This window comes from Lampetra fluviatilis, chromosome 29 (assembly GCF_964198595.1).
Source record: "Lampetra fluviatilis chromosome 29, kcLamFluv1.1, whole genome shotgun sequence".
Classification (NCBI taxonomy): domain Eukaryota; kingdom Metazoa; phylum Chordata; class Hyperoartia; order Petromyzontiformes; family Petromyzontidae; genus Lampetra; species Lampetra fluviatilis.
In genome coordinates, this window is record NC_136303.1 from 4,694,016 (window position 1) to 4,714,716 (window position 20,701).

General features: G+C 41.0%; 1 protein-coding gene and 1 non-coding gene across 4 annotated transcripts in view; both read left to right on the plus strand.

Moving 5' to 3' along the window:
* Window positions 1–1,658: 1,658 nt before the first annotated feature.
* TRNAE-CUC (transfer RNA glutamic acid (anticodon CUC)) lies at window positions 1,659–1,730 on the plus strand. The gene has a single exon. It is a non-coding gene; the product is annotated as a tRNA-Glu (tRNA).
* Window positions 1,731–5,335: 3,605 nt separating this feature from the next.
* The window catches only part of SORL1 (sortilin related receptor 1), an 89,493-nt gene continuing 74,127 nt past the window's right edge, over window positions 5,336–20,701 (plus strand). For 2 of the 3 annotated variants that reach the window (XM_078870032.1, XM_078870033.1), the window contains exons 1-2: window positions 5,336–5,676; window positions 15,295–15,411. In XM_078870032.1, coding sequence (XP_078726158.1) covers window positions 5,365–5,676; window positions 15,295–15,411 — 429 coding nt within the window. In that variant the 5' untranslated portion in view covers window positions 5,336–5,364. Of the gene's footprint in view, window positions 5,677–5,771; window positions 5,853–15,294; window positions 15,412–20,701 lie in introns of those variants that run through there. The other variant, XM_078870034.1, reaches the window with a different exon arrangement.

A 20,701-nucleotide genomic window follows, 5' to 3' on the forward strand; every position in this document is an offset into this window, starting at 1 on the left:
AGGGGGAGAGATGGGGTAGTGATCGGGAGGGGGGGTAGAGATAGGGGGAGAGAGAAGGGGGTAGAGATAGGTCAGAAAAGGGGGGGGGAGAAAGGGGGGGGTAGAGATGGGGAGAGATAGGGGGAGAGAGGGGAGAGATAGGAGGAGAGAGGCGGTAGAGATGGGGAGAGATAGGGATAGAGAGAGAGAGGGGGTAGAGATGGGGGGCATTGCACCTCGCTCCACACACCCACACTGCTGACGGTGGAGGTTGACAGAAAATTACAAATCAAGTCATGACCCAAAGTGGTTGATGACATCTTTCCAATGATTGCTGAGTTTACAACCATCTTCTTGGTTGAAATTGTGTCTGTGTCTATATATGTGGATGGCTTCATGAACAAATCTTTGTTGATAGCCAGTAAGCTTGCATAGTACCATCGTTTTAGATAAATTAATTTCGTGTGAGCCTTAAAATAATGATCAGCTACGGCAGAAGTATTGGTCCTACCGTGTTTCAAATCTGCCTTATGTTCACGAACACGGTCCAAGGCATATCGCTTAGTTTCCCCAATGTAACTGCTGCTTCAGATACAGCTTAGTTTGTAGACGCCGGGGTATTGCATGTCAGGAATCTTGTCCTTCACAGATGGGATCAGATCACGAATTTTATGCGCTGTGTTAAATCGTACCTGGATCTTGTGTTTGTTCATGATTTTGGAAATATTCTTGGTTACCCCTGCTATGTATGGCAAGGTGATGGTTTTGATTGGATCTTCAGATGGCTCCTTACTCACGGTTGGAGTGATGGCTTTGCGGAAATTGTAGTCAGAATATCCATTCGTCTTGAGAGCCTGGTGTTCGTGTTTGAGGTCGGAGATACATTGAGCTCTATGGTGTAGCTTTTTGATGGTAGCTACACAAAAAATTTAAAGAGATCCCACTAATAGCCTCGTTACAAAAACGAACAGTATCATTACTGATTCAGCTTCTTTAATTGAACAGACCAAACGGTTGCTAGACCACCCAGATTATATGGCTTACCAAAAATGTCTCCACCATTGGCTCACCCATTACCAATCATTATTATTATATATGGAATGATGATTATTATACATGGAATCATTATTATACAAACGTGATTCCTTGCAAAAGGTTGCTGATGTGGTGGTGTTCGAACAAAAAAGGGTAACGCCTCGGGGCCGTCCATAAATGACGTCACGCGATTTTGGACGATTTTGGACCCCCCCCCTTCGTCAAACGGCGTCACAAAAAGTCAGACCACCCATCATATATGACGTCACAAAGCTCTGCCCCCCCCCCCCAAATAAAACGTTTCAAATCGCTTTAAACTATTGTCATTGTAGTGCGTATTTAATGTAGCGCTGCACTCTGATGTTGTAGGAGAAAACATTTATTAAAAAGTGTATTTAATTAAGTAGAACGTCTTGTCTATATGTATTTAAAGTTGCGCATTTTGATGTGACGTCACATTTCTCAAACCCCCCCCCCCTCGTCACACATCGTCACAAATGTCTGACCCCCCCCCCCCCCCAGGTGCGTGACGTCATTTATGGACGGCCCCCTATTTATTTGTTTTATAATGATAATACAAATATATAATTATCACAGCGCTGGGCAGAGTTTACAAGGCTGCTGGAAGGCGAAAGTCGTCAGCTTCCCTGGTGGTCTAGTGGTTAGGATTCGGCGCTCTCACCGCCGCGGCCCGGGTTCGATTCCCGGTCAGGGAACGTATATTTTTTTCTTCTCCCAAATTAATTTGTCGAACATACTTGTTACGTTTTACCGTATATGTATGTACATGCGCGGTCGATTTTTTTTCTAAATTATATTGTGTTAAGCGTTCACAGAAAAATGCCACTTTAAACGATTAGAGTCTGTGGAGCGGTGTGGTTGTCAAGGTTTAAATGGGCGGTAAACGCTTCGTGTTACAGGAGATGAACAGCAGGCGGCGATAATCTGCTAAATTGAATTTGACAATCAATTCAATGCCTACACCAGCACGTGGTGTATTGGAAATGTGAATTAAGTTCACGTTTTTTTTTATTTTTCTCGAGACCAGCCCGAGCCTGCTTTGTTTGTTACACGGAAGATCGATCCGTGGTGCGCCGTGAGCGCATCAACAACGAAAATAAATGACGACAAAAAATATCTAAAAATGTTAGTTATTTTAGTAAATGATAAAAAAAATATATTTATAATAAATAAATAAATGATGAGTGTCTGCTGCTGCTGATGTGTCATTGTACAGCACTTTGAGATTCTTGATTAAAAGCCGCTATATACATGGAATCATTATTATTATACATGGAATCATTATACTGGTAGGAACCTCTTCTTCTTGGTTCTTTCGGTAAAGTCACGTAGAAGGGAAATAATAAAATAATAAAAATAAAACATAATAAAATTAAATATGGTAGGAACCTCCTGGTTACACCAGCCCACAGGGGATTATTGTGTCCGTCCGTGGTGCATCCAAAAATGGGAGGGGTGGGGCTGGGTGGAGAGGGGAGGGGGGAGGGGGGGAGGGGCTGGGTGGGGAGGGTGGGGAGGGGCTGGGTGGGAAGGGTGGGGAAGGGCTGGGTGGGGAGAGGCTGGGCTGGGTGGGGAAGGTGGGGAGGGGCTGGGTGGGGAGGGGCTGGGTGGGGAGGGACTGGGTGGGGAGGGACTGGGTGGGGAGGGGCTGGTCACCCCGTGGTGCCCTGATAAAACTCAACGTCTAACCTACTCACGCCGGCTTGTGCCCGCCCTCACAGTCGGGCTTATTTGCGGAATACACCACGCCGCCATTGACCCTGGCCATTGACCGAGCAACCTAACGTTCCTACCAGCTCCCTCCGCAGGAATGTGTTACATGGAATCATGATTATCATACAAGAATCATGATTATTATCCATGGAATCATGATTATTATACATGAATCATTAATATTATACATGGAATTATTATTATTATTATACATGGAATCATCATTATCATTATACTTGGAATCATTAATATTATACATGGAATCATTATTATTATACAGGAAGCCAAGTTGAATACAGTATTAAACAACAAAACGAGGGTCGTCGCACATTCGGTCATAAAATAGCCGAATATCTCATTTAAAAAAATACAACAAAATAGCGCACGTCGCAAAGCTGTGCTCCGAAATAAATAAATACAAAAGAATCGTGTTTATTACACTTTAATCTACGTGGTCATTTGGTGTAAACAGTGGCACTGCGCGTTATGCAACAACTTCCGATTTTTTTGGGGGGGGAGGTGAGGTTAGATCTGGCAACTATAATTGTGTCACTCTTTGGTTCTTTCGGTGAAGTCACGTAGAACGAGAAAATATTAAATTAAATAATAGCATACGACGTTTTGATTGCAACACAAGCAATCAGAGAAACAACGCCTCTATGTGCCTATGTGTGTGTCTCTCTCCGTGTGTCTCTGTGTTATCTCTCTCTGCTTATGTGTCTGTCTATGTGTCTCCGGTTCTGTGTTTTATCTCTCTTTTAAATTTAGCAATCTTTGGAAGAACGTAATCAACCAGGTGGGGTGTTGACTGTTATGTTAGCCGACTCTCTGTGTTGTATTGCATTATATTTCTAAGTTTTACTATGTTTTGTTTTCTCTTTCATTTGTACCTGATGATGATTGCCTGTGTTGCAATCGAAACGTCGTATGCTGTTATTTAATCTATTATTTTCTCTTTCTACGTGACTTTACCGAAAGAACCAAAGAGTAATTCCTGCAGTCACGAAAGCGCCAAATCAAGTTTATAATTGTGTCGTTAAACCCGCCACCACCCGACGCAACCAATTTAGTGAGGTTGGTCTCGTAAACAGAACGTGGCCAATTCGTTACTAGTTCAGCACCACCGGTGTGTTGGAGAGCAAAGCCACAACATTTAAAATCTGCCGTACGACGTTTCGCCAGTAATTACAACCAGCACCATCAGGCGGACAGCCAAATTTGTGGTGAAATCCTCCTCCTGTTTAGTTCCTTAAATAGAGGGGTGGTTGTGATGGCATCGATTGTGAGCCCTTCACGTGCGAAGGGGGGCGGGGGGAGATTAATTCATGCATATACATTGCAATGGGTACTCATTACCCGGTTGGGTTATTCATATGGTAATCGACGTTCATTACGCATGCACATTGTGCATTGTTCTTGTACCTCCTGTCAGTCTCTTCGAGTGACATGTTCTGTCACAAGGCCACCTTTATATTCTTGATTCTTTCGGTAAAGTCACGTAGAAGGGAAATAATAAAATAATACAAATATAAAACAATAAAAATTATCACGACGTTTCAACTGCAACACAAGCAATCATCATCAGGTGTGAAATCTAATTTTCTTGCTGTGGATTTCACACTTGATGATGATTGCTTGTGTTGCAGTCGAAACGTCGTGAAAATTTGTATTGTTTTATATTTGTATTATTTTATTATTTCCCTTCTACGTGACTTTACCAAAAGAACCAAGCATATGAATCCCTGCAGTCACGAAAGCTTTAAATCAAAAAGGCCACCTTTGTTTACAATTTCAATTGTATGTCTTTAACCGGCGCATGTTCTCTAATCAAGTGTTCCTCCTTTCCATTTATCGGTGTAATTCTAAGCGTTATGCAATTATCCACGCTATTTCGCGTTTTTTTTCTCTCCCAATATTTAATGACCATGTTTATGATCCATTCCGTAATTTAAAGCAAGTGCTGGACAACGAAATCGTGAAATCTAGTCCGGGTTTTGCGTCACGCTCGGAGTATTTCACGTGTTGCTTCCGCGCAATTTTTTTGTTGTTGTTTAACCAGAGCCTTACTCTTAGGTTTTTTCGGTAAAGTGACGTAGGCAAAAGTAAAAAGAAATAATAAAAATAATAATATAAATAAAATAATAAGTGATTTATTCTTTTATTTCTATTTGTATAAATAAATAAGAGATTTATTATTTTATTTCTATTATTTGATTATTTTTATTATTTTTACCTACGTGACTTTACCGAAAAAAAACCTAAGAGTATGAATCCTTGCAGTCACGAAAGCTTCAAATCTAGAATTAACCAGACCCTTCTCTGGCCCAACGAGTCCAATTCCACAACGTAACACACAAACCCGGCCCGCCACAGCAACACCGCCAATAATCCATCCCGGCTTTCGCGTCCAGCCTCGCAACTCCGGGCACGACTTGCCGTCACATTCCGTACAACGGACAAGCACGCGGCTCAATCTGCGTGGGGGCGGCCCGTCACGTGGTGCTGAGCCCGCCCGAAGCGCTCTATGAAATACAAACCGAGGGCGTGGCTCGTTCACCACCCCAAACCCCCCCTCCCCCCTCCTCCTCACTCATCAACGGCGCAGCTCGGCTGAAGATGGCGGCGCAGGTGCGCGTCTTCCGCACTCGGCGCTTTCTTCCCCGCACGTTCTCGCTCCTCTTCTTCCTCCTCTCCTTCATCTTCATCGAAGCTCGTCGGAGCCACTTTAGAACCGACACCCTCCACGGAGCCGCACACTTCGCCGCGGATCCCCAGGACCGTGGCTTCTTGGTGGTGTCGCGCACCCCGGGGCAGCCCGGGCAGGAGGAGGAGCAGCAGCAGCCGCAGGGGTCCGGGTCGGGCTCCCGGTGGTCTGGTCCGCAGCCTCGCTCCCGACATCGTAGGGAGCTCAAACCCTCCGTGGTGACGGTACGTGAGAGACGTAGTGTTGCTACACAACAAACCCCGTGAGTGTGAGTGGTGGGGGGTGTGGGCCAAGCGAGCATGACTTGTGTTGTTTTGATCTTGATTTAAAGGGTTCGTGAATGCAGGAATTAATATTTGGTTGGGGTCTTTCGGTAAAGTCTAAGAAGCTATCTACAACGGTACATTTATTATTTGATTTCTGTTATTATTTATATATTTTTTTATTTTTACCTACGTGACTTTACCGAAAAAACCTAAGAGTATGAATCATTGCAGTCACGAAAGCTTCAAATCTAGAATTATCTACGTGACTTTACCGAAAGACCCAAATAATTTGTGTTGTTTGGTGCGGTTGTTTGGGTTTTATGTCATCATCGTAGTCACCACCACCATCGCCTCCTCATCATCTTCATCATCATCCTCCTACAGCTTGTGTGATAATCGTGGTGTGTGTAGATCACTTGCTGTGTTACAATCATTGGGTTTCACATCGCCTCGTTTTGAGTGGGGGTACTGGCAAATGTAATTATTTCTATTCACGTCATGGTGCGCGAATGGTGTTATTCGTGAGACGTGTAATTATTAACACTTCGGCATCTCGTGTGAGAAGTGTACTGATGTAGGTACACAGATGTAACGATTTGCCTCTACAGTATATTATAGTCCACCACACCTCGCATTGCGTGTGTCTGCCACTGCACCATCACTCGCCCGGCACGTAACATCAATCCTTAATCACAGTATACAATGTTTATTACGGTTACATTTTTAATTATTTGCATTGACCTCCAAGTGTGAGGAGTGTTCTCCAGTCGGTAAAATCTGTACGGGTTTTAATTCAACTTGTGTGGGAGTATTAATTCAAGATTTGAAGCTTTCGTGACTGCAAGGATTCATACTCTGAGGTTTTTTTGGGTAAAGTCACTTAGGTAAAAAATTAATAATAATCAAAATAAAATAAAATAATAATGTAATAATAGTGATTTATTCTTTTATTTTATTTATATTATTTTTATTATTATTTGTGTGGAGTATTTATCCGTACCAAGTATACATTATTATTTTTACGTATATAAATTGTGTTCTGTATTGTAGTAAGGTACAGCATGACACATGCTTTTCATTTACCACCTCATGCAAGTATTCAACTAGGTAAGACCTATATAATTTACGTTATCCTTGTGTTTGGTCAGTGTATCGTAGTAGGTGTATTAAATTACGACGACGACGATGGTGGTTATTTAATGTTACAAATATTTATATTCACCCCGTCGTGTATGCTGTGGTAGGTCCAAAATGACGAATTCAATTATGCATATTCAACCTTGTATGAGTTGTGCATTTTAGTAGGTCGGCAATTGTTCACATTTAACTCCTTGAGTACTCGGAGTAGGAGCTGTAATCCTATAATTCACTCATTTCCTTGTGCAGTAGGTTGGACGTGGAGTAATTCACATTCCCGCGTAATTCGATTAATTTATAACGATTCCGGATCAAGATTCGAGCCAGTAATTGATACTCTTTTGTTCCTTCGGGAAAGTCACGTAGGTTGAAAAAATAACGAATAAATCACGACGTTTCGATAGCAACACAAGCCATCGTCTTCAGGTGAAACAACACAGCAGGCGGACTGCCGAGAAGAAATGTAGCGAGAGAGCTACTGCAACCAAAGGTTATACAGTAAAACCTTGGATTGCGAGCATAATTCGTTCCGGAAACGTGTTTGTAATCCAAATCACTCGTATATCAAAGCACTCGTATATCAGTTGTGATCACGTGACGCTCGGCAGACAAAGCGTATACACGTACTACTCTTATTACAAGACCTCGCTCGTTTATCAAATTAATATTTATTTCAATGTTTTGCTCGTCTTGCAAACACTCGCAGACCAAGTTGCTCGCAATCCAAGGTTTTACTGTATATGTTTTATACGTCTCACGTGTCGTTCGTGTGTCGGGTTTTAACCTGCCACGTTTGTACCTGCTGTATGTTGTTATCTGTACCGCCCATCTCGTTAATACGACCTGTTTGTCTCGTGTACAGTCTCTCTCACGTCATTGTCTTCAGTCTCGTTTCGACCGCCTCATCTGCACTATTTGTGGAGTTGGTGCCACCCGTACCGTGTGTCTGCGACGTTGTGTGTGTGTGTGCCATTTCGTTTGTTCTGTCTGTATCGGATGTCTCCTTTGGGGGTGTCCATGTGCTTGCAATTACAGTATTATGAAAAACCTCAATCAAGGTGTCTTATTTAAACAAACTGCTACCCAATAGATAGGACCAGACTGACTGGCCAATGGACACACATTATTGGCCTCCCCTCAAGAGTGGTTAGACATGTTATTGAGCCGTGAGGGCACATTCACCGGACAACATGAGGATGTTTCTGTATTAAGTGGAATGAATGAGTTTGAATTCCTACCAGACGAACAATTTGCCACTCATCTGGAGTCCGTCAAAAATAAGCGCGACCTGACGAGAATTCATCACTTTGGGAAGTCGAGCAGTGATTGTTAAAAAAATGGTGCTTTTTCTGGAAGATTTTATTGTTTTTGTAGGGGATGTCTCAATTTGCGTACAGTAAATTTTAAATGTTTCTTGTAATTGTATTGTTTGTTGCGGTTGCACCCGAATCAAGGGCCGAAATGGCTCACAGGGTTATTCCAAATAAATGAAACTGAAACTGAAAACTGAAAATGGGCATACTCATCGCTGCGGCAGATGATACTGCACCCATGCTACTATTGTCGAATACCTGTGCTGCTGACTGGACAAGGGCCCTCCAATTAAATATGACGTCCTCTTGGAGGTTATGTAAACATACTGCAACCATGCTGCTTCGTGCGGGTTGAGGAACCCAGGTTGGCAACTAGGGTTGAACGATTTGGGGAATGATATATCTAATTGCTATTTTTCTGACAGATATTGCCATTTGATTTGCGATTACATTTTTGTAAGTCAAGCTTCGGTTCAATATTCACTGTGTAATAGATTTAAAACGTGATGGAGCATTACCACATGATACCATCAAAATGTGAACTGCCCTATATATTCTAATCCAAGGATGATAACTTAAAATATATGAATTGCTTCCAACATGTATTTATAAAAAAATGTAATTGAAATATAACAATCAAACAGAATAATTGTTAAGTTAAATAAAGAAAGTTATTATAATAAGTAATAAAACAATTCCAATAAGAAAATAATAGGACTTTTCAAATCGCAAAAAATTGCAGCCTTTGCGATTTGCTAATCGCATTGTTTCAAATTGCGATATCGATTTTAAATCTATTAATCGTTCAGCCCTCTTGGCAATGCAAGTATGGCCCAGTCATATAATGTCTTGCGCCGTTATACACAGCTTGGCCCCCCAGGAGCCTATATATATAACGCCTGTATTGTGCATGGTGGTCAACCCATCAAAGCAATAATTAGACTCATACCTGCTTAGCTTCCGAGATGAGACAAAATTGAGCAGCATTCTGGGTGAATTGTCCGTAAGCGATGTGAACATTATTCATGTAAGATACACTCGAGATCGTTATGTGGTACTAGTGGAGCGGCAGAGATTCTAGTTATTATAAGTTTATGCCGTTTAAGACGTGAGTCATTCGGACGTGAGTGCAGTTCTCCCGCCTGTGTCAGCTGATCATTAAAACCAACAATGTGGGCGGATTTTTGGCACTGTTTGATTTGGCCCCGTACCATTTGGTGCAGTGAAATCAACCGGTTGCTTGTATTTAATTTAATCGTGGTTTTTAAACCTCTGAAATAAATCAGCAGTTCTGTCGTTATATGTATTAAGCACAGTCAGGGTTAAGCCAGGTCACTGTCATAGTTACACTACATTTTCACCACTTGGTGCAGGAAGGTCAGTTAATGATGACCATTGTGATTGTGTACTGTACAAGCCACCATAGGCTGTATTGTATATTTAATTTTGGCTTTACCACCCCACTGTCGATTGACATTTGACACTCCATGGTATGTAAATGACTTGGTTGATTGCTGATGGGGATTGTATATTTTAAGTGTTTAGCATTAAACTTAAATCATTTTTAACTCAGGGTGGCTTTGCCGTATAAGTAGGTATTATCAGTGAACCTCAGAACCATAATTTTTGTGGGTTAAAATTTAAATGACTACACTTTTGGACTTTTCTAATAACGTCCATGTGTTCAACAATGTGCCAAATTTCAGCATTTATAAGCCCTTATAGAACATCATTAGAATGTACACCAATGGGTTATGGTCGTCTGTAAGTTTCAACTGTATATAATTAGTATTTCTTGTTCTACAACTACGGCATGTTTATACACACATGAATACATACTGACCCTCTGTTTCGACTTTATACTGTATATGTTTGTCGAAACTGTTCTGCACAACGAACCCGGCCAGTTGGATTCCCGCTCACAGCCAACACCAGTGACGATTATCTGAACCGGTCATGGGCCTCCCCGAGGTCGGCTCAGCCTCAAATAAGTACCTGGTGCGGTGTGTAAACATCGCCACTGGGGAGACAACGGCGGTCGGGCGTGGTGTTGGCCACCCACCCCCTCGTGTGCCGGCCTTCATAGGTGCTCGCTAACAGCACTTGCCCCAAAGTCTGTTCAGACAATATGGGTGATCTTTGTATTGTATGTTTAAAGTGATGTTTGACTAAGCCGTATTGATGATTGTATTTGTTTAAAAAATCAGCACAAATGACTCCTGTTTTGACACTGGGCTTGTGCTTTTGATTCTTTTTGCAAATATTTTAAATGTGCATATTTTGGATAAGCTGTACAGTATACACCTATCTGCTTATGACCAAATCACCCAGAATACAGTCGGTCATCCTAGGTTTCGGAATCTAAACAGCATTGAGCTTGGATATTACTTGAATGGGCACTGCAGCAAAATCCAAAGTCCACATCTGTGCTCCCTATGTTCACCAACTTGCCCTGACAAGCAAGGTGAAGTATGGTCAAATAACCGCCATGGACCCACAAGGTGTGAGTAGGCCGTTCTTCAGCAGTGCTGTGACAGCTATATATAGAAGATGGTTTAAAGCACTGTTCTCCACTACATTTCAGAGGGGAGGGGGGGCACTTTCGCGGATAAGACAACATCAGTGTGAGGGCCGCCACACCGCCTGCAAATGGTGTTGTCACCATTTGTGTATTATCATTGGTTTTTTACCCTTCTATCTGGCAACAAACCTGACACCTTTTTTACAAGGAGTCATGTTTGCATAGACCACAATACCTGCAGTCATAATGCAAACAAAAAACACAACTCTGATAATGTGCACTGTCCTTGAAGTTGATTGGTCCACACCCGAGACAGCTTTCCTTAGAGCCTAGTCTCACATGGGTTGGACCAGATGACGCCAAAAGGCGCATTTGTGTATTGTCAGGGGCTGCACGTCAGGGGTCGCACTAAAGGCCACCAGGGACCGCCAGTGGCCCCCGGGCCTTGCAATGAAGAACGCCGGTTTAGGGGATTGAACTTTAACCAAAAAAAACGAAAAGAAAACATTCGTTTGGCTGTATAATATAGGTGTGTGCAGATGATTTTAGGACTTATCGTCGGATAGTGCAAATAACTTGGAAGTTGTAAATAGAGTGAGGCAAGAAAGTGTTTTACGGTGAGTGAGGAATGAGAGATTTTAGTGGGTTGTTAACGTGTCCAGGCAGGAGTACCAGCGACAGATACAGGTGTAGGGAAGTAGCAACCATCACTGGTAGGTGACCAAGAGGAAGACCTGAAGCCGTCAGGTCGCGGAATACAATGAGGGACTAATGAGCGTTGAGTATCAACTTGGCAGTACTTCAGAATCCCGCAGGAGCCGTTGATCGTGGTGTGGTGACATCACTGCCACCGACCATTGTTAACTGTTGACCTGCGTACATTGTGTACTGGGCATGAAATAGAATAAAATTTTACGGTATTACTCAGAAATGAGATTTTCTGCAGAGGACATTGAAGCAAAATCCATGGTACTGTACTTTCTATAATGCCAACCGTCACCAACCCTCATTGGCCAGAGTGGTGAAGTATGGTCAAATAACCCCCATGGCATGGGGAAGTCTCTCATCCAGCAGTGGATTGACAAAAGGGCTGTACATGTGCATATACATCCATTTAGTCTACACATAAAACAGTAACAATGGTGCGTTTTTGTCAATCTCTCTGATGATATTCGCGTCGTTAAAGCTGCCGACGAGACCTGTAATTTCATGTGCAGTTTGTGACGCATCCTTATTGCCGTCGTAATATGCTGTGCCCTTTCGCGAGCAACAAACATGCTCCCTGGAGGTCTGTCCTATTTTGATTTTGTGTCTTGAGGGGAGGTACATTTTACGTAACTCGTGTGAATGGAGCAGTGCTTCTCGTTATTCTATTCTTTATGCTCCCCTTACAGAGGTTCACTATTATAGTGCTGCTCAGCATTTTATAACTTGCTACAATAATAAAACGTGACTTTACCTAAAAAACCTAAGAATATGAATCCTTGCAGTCACGAAAGCTTAAAATCTGGAATTAATATCCTCTACGGGGAGGAATTCCAGATAGTGATTTTTATTTAATTTTTTATTTTACTTTTATTAATTTTAATTTTTTACCTACGTGACTTTACCGAAAAAACCTAAGAATATGAATCCTTGCAATCACGAAAGCTTCAAATCTAGAATTGCTACAATAAACCATGTCTCCAAATGCATTTCGTTTTTCTTTGTTATCACCATTTTGATGCCCTCATGAGTTATATTCATAATTTATTTTGTCAGGCAGGTTTAGCAAATGTATGCAGTAAAACGTGTCATACAGTCCACTTACACACACACACAGTAGTTTGTTAACAAAGTGGTGGAAAATAACGTTCACTAACATCTCCCGAGTGTTTTTTTCTGCAATTGTATTTGCTTGAACAGTAAAGTAAAACATTTACATAGCTGAAAATTGCTGGCGGGCATAATTTGTCTGGACCTGCCGTTCTCAAGGCTGCTGCTGCTGCCGCCGCGACCCTCACGAGGACAAGCGGACTGAGAAACGAAGTGAACGAGCATAATTTGCAAATTCAGAGCATCAGTTGTCAGCGTTGTAATCAACTTAAAACGTGTTTTATCAGTGCCTTCCCATTGCAATTCCAGCTTCTAATCGTTGCCTCCAATTACATTTGAGTTTATCTATTGCAGCTGTCTGTGTATACTTTGAAAGCTTGTGAGTATCACGTCCCTCAACGAATATGGATGATGCAATTTCATGAGTGATTAGTGGTGTCCATTGGAGCCACTTTAGAATTCAAATAAAATCATGTTGCCTTCACTCTTTATATTTAAAGTTTCACGATGATGGACAATACTGCATACATTTTTTATAATAAAGTAAAAGTAATTCGCTTGCTAACTTGAAATATTTGAAACACGTATGCTAGATACAGCAAGTGCATTCATTGTCTAATCTACCGCAGTAAATTGTATTACTGTGCAGTGCAGTATATAAATTATCATTTGTCCTCTCACCAGTTTCAGCATTACACTTAAATATAATTTTCTCAAATTTGATCCCCAGACATTGAGATTTATAAACCGGACGTTTTAAAAATACATCCCAATGGAAGGAAATCTTATCGGCCCTTATCTGTTGTGATTTGAAGACCGCATTGCACTGAGACTTCAATATCGGTGAACGCGTTTTTGTGACTCGTAACCACATTTGGGGAAAACATGTGCTATTGTGATAGTGTAAGAAAAGAGGCGTTTTTGTGTTGTTACATTTATTATCGATTGGGATTGTCAATGAGCCTTGTGTTCTTAACATGCCTTTTTTAGACTCCACGTGTTATGTAATGTGGAAATCGTATAGGTTTTTGTTATTTGAATGCATTAGGTAAATGTTTTCACGGTAACTTGTTATTTTTTAAGCCATTTAACTATTCATTTGTAAAGTAAACATGCACTTTACTGTGAGAATAGGGTTTCCCCTGTTTTCCGGCAACAAAAAAGGTGTTAAGATGTTAAAACACCAAACTGAGACCTTTTACAAGGAATCATGTCTGCATTAACCACAATACTTGTGGTCAGAATGCAAACAAAAAACATACAATGCATATATTGTCAGTGTTTTGGTACTGGAAAAGGAGGTCCCATGATGCACTTTACTGTCGACTTTATTATTTTTAAACATAACCTGAAATGGGCACCCTGGATAGTTTATTGTTTATGGAGTTACTGTTTAGACCTTTACTGTTTGTGCTTTGAACACCTCTATACACGAATGGAAAATATGTGACATTGTTTTGAAAACACGTTGATGCTTTGACCCTCATTGTTAAGATTTCCTAATACTGTACTTCAAAATCACCAACCACTCTATCCGGGCACCATCCCCTTGATTACAATTCTGATGAGTCATTATTTAAAGCATGAACCCAAATAACACTTGACCTTTGTGTGCTGCTCTTGTCTCATCACCAACTCAGAAAACATATCTTGAAACTAAGAGGTCTGTTTTCCATCCACTACTCGATTAGGGTCTTCCTACACCGTGCAGGTTATAAGAGTTATTTGACCAGGTTGGTGAATGTGGGGAGCATAGGCGTGGAGGAATAGTACAATACAACAATGGGCTTTGCTGCACTACTGTCCCGCTGCTCACAACCCATGTTTTATGCAACATCGTCGCCCATACAAGCGCAGTACGAGACTCAAGCCTTAGCGTCTGTAATTTGGTTTATTGGTAGAATATGGAAAACAGTCGTTGAGTGAAACCTGATAATAGCATGTGTCTTGGTATATTGTTCGTTTTTTTACAATTTTACAGCAGCCATGCCTTGTTTGACATTGCTAGGCTGGAAAGCCCCGAATAAGGCAGAGGTTATTACACAACACTGCACGATATCACGTTGTCCCTGACTCATTGTTTTGGTGGTTTAACGTTAAGAATCTTACTTCAAATAAGTGTATTGGAAATGTAATATTCTAGCTTTGTTTTACGAATGTCATAACATTCCCTTGTGTTTGAAGCAGCAAACCGCCCCCTGTTTTAAGAAACATTCTACATTATGGTTTAATTTTTACAAGGAAGTGGTGTTGCCATTTTATTTTGTATTTTTCTTCCTATTCCAACAGATTGCAAAATGTTTCAGTAATCTAATAATGGCACAACTCGATTTGTAATAAGCTGGTCTTGGTTAAAATCACGACTGGTTTTATATGTGCATGCAGTACATGACTACATTATACTCGACATGTATGAGCAATGCTTACTCGCATTACATGCATGATATAATAGATTATTGATAATTTATCAACTTTATTGGCAAATGATATGCTCCTGTTCCATTTAGGCTAATAGATTGGGGGGACAAAACTGCAAATTAGACAGCGATAAAGAGGGACAATACAAATGAGATGTAACACGTTAAATATTTGACAAAAAATACCTGTTTCTTGAATAAAATCGTGGTAAGTCGTGACCCATAAAGTATTAAGTTGTGATCCAGAAACATGTCAATTCATTTGTTTGGGGAGGGGGGGAGCAGACACGGCGGAAGTTTACAGTTGAATATTTACGCTTACATAAAGTTGCTTTCGTTTTTTGTTGTTGCTTATGAATGTGTCTGTGTTTAGGCACCGCTTAATGACAACCACAACCAGATGGTGGTCCACTGGGCTGGAGAGAAGAGCAACGTCATAGTGGCCCTGGCAAGAGACAGCCCCCTGGTGCAGAAGGAACCCTCCAGTGCGGTAAGGTCACTGACTGATGTGCGTTTCTTCTTTGACAGTTTTGTTTCCACGTCATTGGTACGTCCCAACACGCATGCATTATTCAAATGCGCTTCCTGTGCTCAACCTTTTTCTGTTTCGATGACGTACCTGACGTACCTGTACGTCATCGGCAAAAATAAATTAACTTTTTTGGGACCAAGGCTCCCACAAGGCCATGCGGGAAAGTCGTATGGCGTAGTTTGGTGCCAGCTATCGTAGAGTGCGGTTGCGTCGCTACGGTTTTCCACAGTGAGGACGATGTCTTTAAACACAAACGGTGACATGCCTCTCTAAATAAAAAAATTACGCTGAACCGCTTGTGCGTTCTGAGATTCAGCGGTGAACGGGAGCCACCACCCTGCAACTTGCAGACGTCTCTGAACAAGAAAGGGTTAATTTATTGTAACCACTTGAAATTCCGGTGACTGGCTCCCTTCCAAAAATGTACCCATTGTTAACTTCTGAGGTATGAATATCCCAGTTAACTCTTGTTATTTTCGGTTGATTTATCCGTTTTTTTCTTCATACATTTCAGATAGTTCTGCATATGATTTGTGTGGATGTGCTGCTGCAAACTAGTTTTGCGTGGTGTTGTTTGTTGAATTCACTTCAAAACGTCATTCTTCTTTGACATTTTTTTGTAAATATTTCAATTCAGGGCCAAGGTCTGCTTATTGACCAAGTTGCATCTAGAAGTCATGGCATGTCCAGAGAAGTGGCTTTGCAGGCGTTATCTGGGTGGTCCAATAATTTAAATAAAATTAGCATGACAAAATTATCTATATTCACTCACCAAGTAAAACAAAAATTGACTATTCAAAATTTATGGAATGATAGCTGTAGTTTTATTTATTTTTTATTCACCAATAAACTGCATTGGCTATAAAATGTGGTGAAGACTGATGGAAGATAATCTCAGGATGTGGGAGTGTGGGCTCTTTAACTCTTTTGCAACCCATGTTGCACCAACCTGTTTACAGTTTTGAGAGACCACGACCTTTTTTTATTTAAATATTCTGCAGCAAGCATTGAATGCACATTTATATATTATAAATCCTTTAAACAGCAGACTGTATGTTAGTGGCTCATGAGCAGGGCCTAATCCAATGGCATATTAAGGTTTTATATGTATTATTTGTGTAGTAATTATGATGGAGTTGGTGTGTTATCAAAAGTAATAGCTGTCAATAGTGGCATCATGCCACTGTTCGCAGCTGTTTATACAATTGAGGAGTGAAAAAAGGCAAGGCAAAGCTATCTTTGCGAAGCATTTGCCATGTGGCTGGTCATTCTCTTGGCCAAATTAGCCTCTTGCCACAAAGGCAACAACATATCCATTGTTTTGTAAGCTATATACATTTGGCCTTGGGCATCTTTTAACCATTTCACTTGAAAAGTAATATGATCTAAATATGATATTAACCACGCAGTGTAATGATACACTTAATTTGTCTAAGTAACATTATGCTTCTACAATTCTGTTGGTCTGCAGTCCTAGTGTGAGCAATAATTTTTGGGACTCAAATATACACAAGTCTTTAAAATAATGTTTTTTTATTAAGGCTGCTGCAGAGAAGGTCGTGGGGACGTTGAGGTTAATGATAGCTTTCTCATGATATTGGCAATGCAATCTCATTTTGCAGACCCAAAGCACGGTTCAGAAGAGTAGGCCATTCTGTGTTATGGTAAAATATATATTCACACAATCAGCAAGGTCTCCGAAGATTTTTTTCTGGCATTGAACGTATTTGTGCAGTGTATAGTGTAATGAGACTTTGGCAATGCAGCATACTCAATAAATACATTTGGGGGGTTTTTTAAATAAATTCTAAAGTACTTTGGTTCAGACGTACATAGAGAAGATTGATGACACTATTTCTAAATTGCCAAATCTTTTATGTATCATGGAGGCCGCAAATGGCACTGTTATGATTAGAATGGAATGACCTGAGAACTTTCGAAGCATTTTAAAGGACGCTGTGTACTGTATTTAAGTATACATGCATATGTTATGGTGCATATAATAAATTATACTGGTAGGAACCTCCTGGTTTCACCAGCCCACAGGGGATTATTGTATCCATCGTGCAGGGAGGGGCTGGGTGGGGAGGGAGGGAGGGGAGGGATGTGGAGGGGCTGGGTGGGGCTGGGTGGGGAGGGTGGGGCTGGGTGTAGAGGGTGGGGCTGGGTGTGGAGGGTGGGAGGGGTGGGGCTGGGTGTAGAGGGTGGGGCTGGGTGTGGAGGGTGGGAGGGGTGGGGCTGGGTGGGGAGGGGCTGGTCACCCCGTGGTGCCCTTATAAAACTCAACGTTTAACCTACTCACGCCGGCTTGTTCCCGCCCTCAGTCGGGCATATTTGCGGAATACACCACGCCACCGTTGACCCTGGCCATTGACCGAGCAACCCAACGTTCCTACCAGCTCACTCCGCAGGAATGTGTTCTCTAATTAGTAATATGTAGGGCTTGTCCAAGGTCGTGTTCAAGCAGTTGTAATGTATTTCTTATGTCCTGCGAATGTGCGTCACATTCCAGTCAATACTACATATATATTGATGATACATTTCAAGACCTGTGCAACATCCTGGAATTGGCAGTGGTGGAGTGGCTATCTCACTTTACTGTGCGCAGTATTCTTTACACTCACAAACAGAATACGGAGTGAAGCTAAATTTGCTTGTGGAACCTACGAAACACTCTTTTGAAATATGACTTCTTACGGGCACTGAAGCACGCGGTCAAATTGATGCTTAATGCTCTACACACTGCAGCCAAGCGTAGGATCTCCCGCCAACACGTGATGAATGAGCTTCACAGGGACAAGTTATGGGACCTGCAAATAGATTGTGGGTGTTGGGAAGCAGACTGGCCAAATTGTGAAGGTTGGTCTACCTAGAAAATGTTAATGGGTGTACAAACATGAGCTCCGTGCAGCTTTATTTGCCTTGTCCTTGTACTGCTGTCAAGTGCACTGTTCAGGCCTTGGGTTTAGGAGTATATTGTGGGGAAAAACGTCCAAATCCTCAGTGAAGCATTTATATGTATCTTTCGATTTAAAGCTTTCGTGACTGCAGGGATTCATCTTCTTGGTTCTTTCGGTAAAGTCACTTCCCTTCTACGTGACTTTACCGAAAGAACCAAGAAGATATATGTATCTTGTCTAACACTATTGTTCGTGTTAGAAAGGATTTGATTTTACTAACACGGCTTTGCTTTTGAACTTAGCACATTTGCATAACATTTTCCTTCAATTAAGCTTGTCATTCTATTTTGGGAAGTGCTGCTATGTGTTGATTTTTGATTAGTCATAAGAATAACAGAGGCTACATTGTATTAAAGGTGGCAACCCTGAGAGATTTATTTGGCTTTAAAAAATAATTAATGTGGCTCATTTCCAACACAGCATGAGTGGCAAATAATTAGCAGTGCGAGTTATTATAATTAGCATGATCATTTATAATAATTTTGATACCTAATTATTCATTACTAACTGTTAACCCTTTGCGTGATGTTCAGACAGTAGTATCTATATTATTGTCAGAGCTCGGCATATAATTTTTTTGGTTTTTGCCAACATGCCATTGGTAGTTGAATCCCTCTAGGTACTGTTATGATTTAGGAAAACGTGTATGCATATTATTACGGCCTTTTTCAGGTTTATAGTAATCCTTAGTTGATATGAAATGTAATTTCTGGTAGGCTTTTGCATGGATCATTTGCGTACATATTCGGTAAACATTAAACAATCCCGCACTGTGGAGGCGATTGTTGGTGGATCACACAAATGTTGTGAAACTCCCTTTCTGTGGGCTTGGAGGTGTGATACGCTGATTTGCCAGGGGAAGGAAGTACAGCAAGTTGACTTGTCATCTAGATTTGAAGCTTTCGTGACTGCAAGGATTCATACTCTTAGTTCTTTCGGTAAAGTCACGTAGGTAAAAAATTAAATAAAAATTAATTTAAAAAATCACGACGTTTCGGAGGCAACACAAGCTTGCTGTGACAGTTTCACCTGAAGACAGAAGCTTGTGTTGCCTCCGAAACGTCGTGATTTTATTGTTTTTCTTTTTTATTAATTTTAATTTCATTTTTTACCTACGTGACTTTACCGAAAGAACTAAGAGTATAGACTTGTCATCTGTTTCCATGTGAATGGGGATATAGTGTTGTCCCCTCGCCTGTATTTCTTCGGGCCCTCCGTTTTCCTCCCGCTGGTTTAGCAACTCATTAATTGGCTGAACACATTTCTTAAAATATAAAAAAACAATCCATAATAGGAAAATGGGTCCTGTGACTGAGTGTTGTTTTCCTTGGAAAATCGAGTAAATTATTGTGATATGGCATTTTGCGTAACCCTATGGTTTGCAAATGTTTTCCGGATCAATTTGGCCGTTCGTCACGTGCCGCTCTTTCACTGTAATCGGCAAATTTTTCGCGGGTGAATGAATTTGTTCGGTTTATTCCTCCCCCCATTATCCGATAGACACCACGACGGTGTTAATTTGATCACGGATTGTAAGTCTAACCTCCTCTGTCTGCCATATTACAGAATATCACTGCAGTTTATTGTTTTTTTGCTCTATGTTGAGACGGTTGAAGATAATATTTTTTTTGTATAGCTGACAAGCATGATCCTACTTAGTTAAACTCATTACTGGTATTAAAACAAATGTACCTGTTTCCCTCAATGATAGCCTTCATATAATTGTAAATTTAGTCGCATGTATTGCATGTAGCTAAAAACATTCTACATTACAATCGATCATGTTTATACATTGTCTCTTTAAGCATATATGTATTCATATTCTTGGTTGTTTCGGTAAAGTCACGTAGATAGAAAATTTAAATTTAAATAAAAAAATAGATAACATTTTAAATAAAAGCAAAAAACCACGACGTTACGATCGCAACACAAGCGGTCTTCATCAGGCGGATATATGTATTGGCTGAAAAGTATGGCTCATGATTGCCTATGCATGTATGTGGAAAAACTGTACCTATCTGCAGTTGCGTTACCCTCGACTCCTATTATCTGCGAGAACACATTTTTTCATCCATGCCCCTGTTCTACCCATGAATCACAATTTTACTATGTGATGGTTTGAAGTCACATGCTGTTCCTTTTTGAGATGTGCTGATACATTTCAAGTGCAGTGCACTAGCATTGTGGGACATGGGTAGCACTATGATGGGAAAATGTATAAATATTAGAGCGTTTCACACAGCTGACGGCAATATCATTATGTTATATTGGTGGCACGCAGCTTTTTC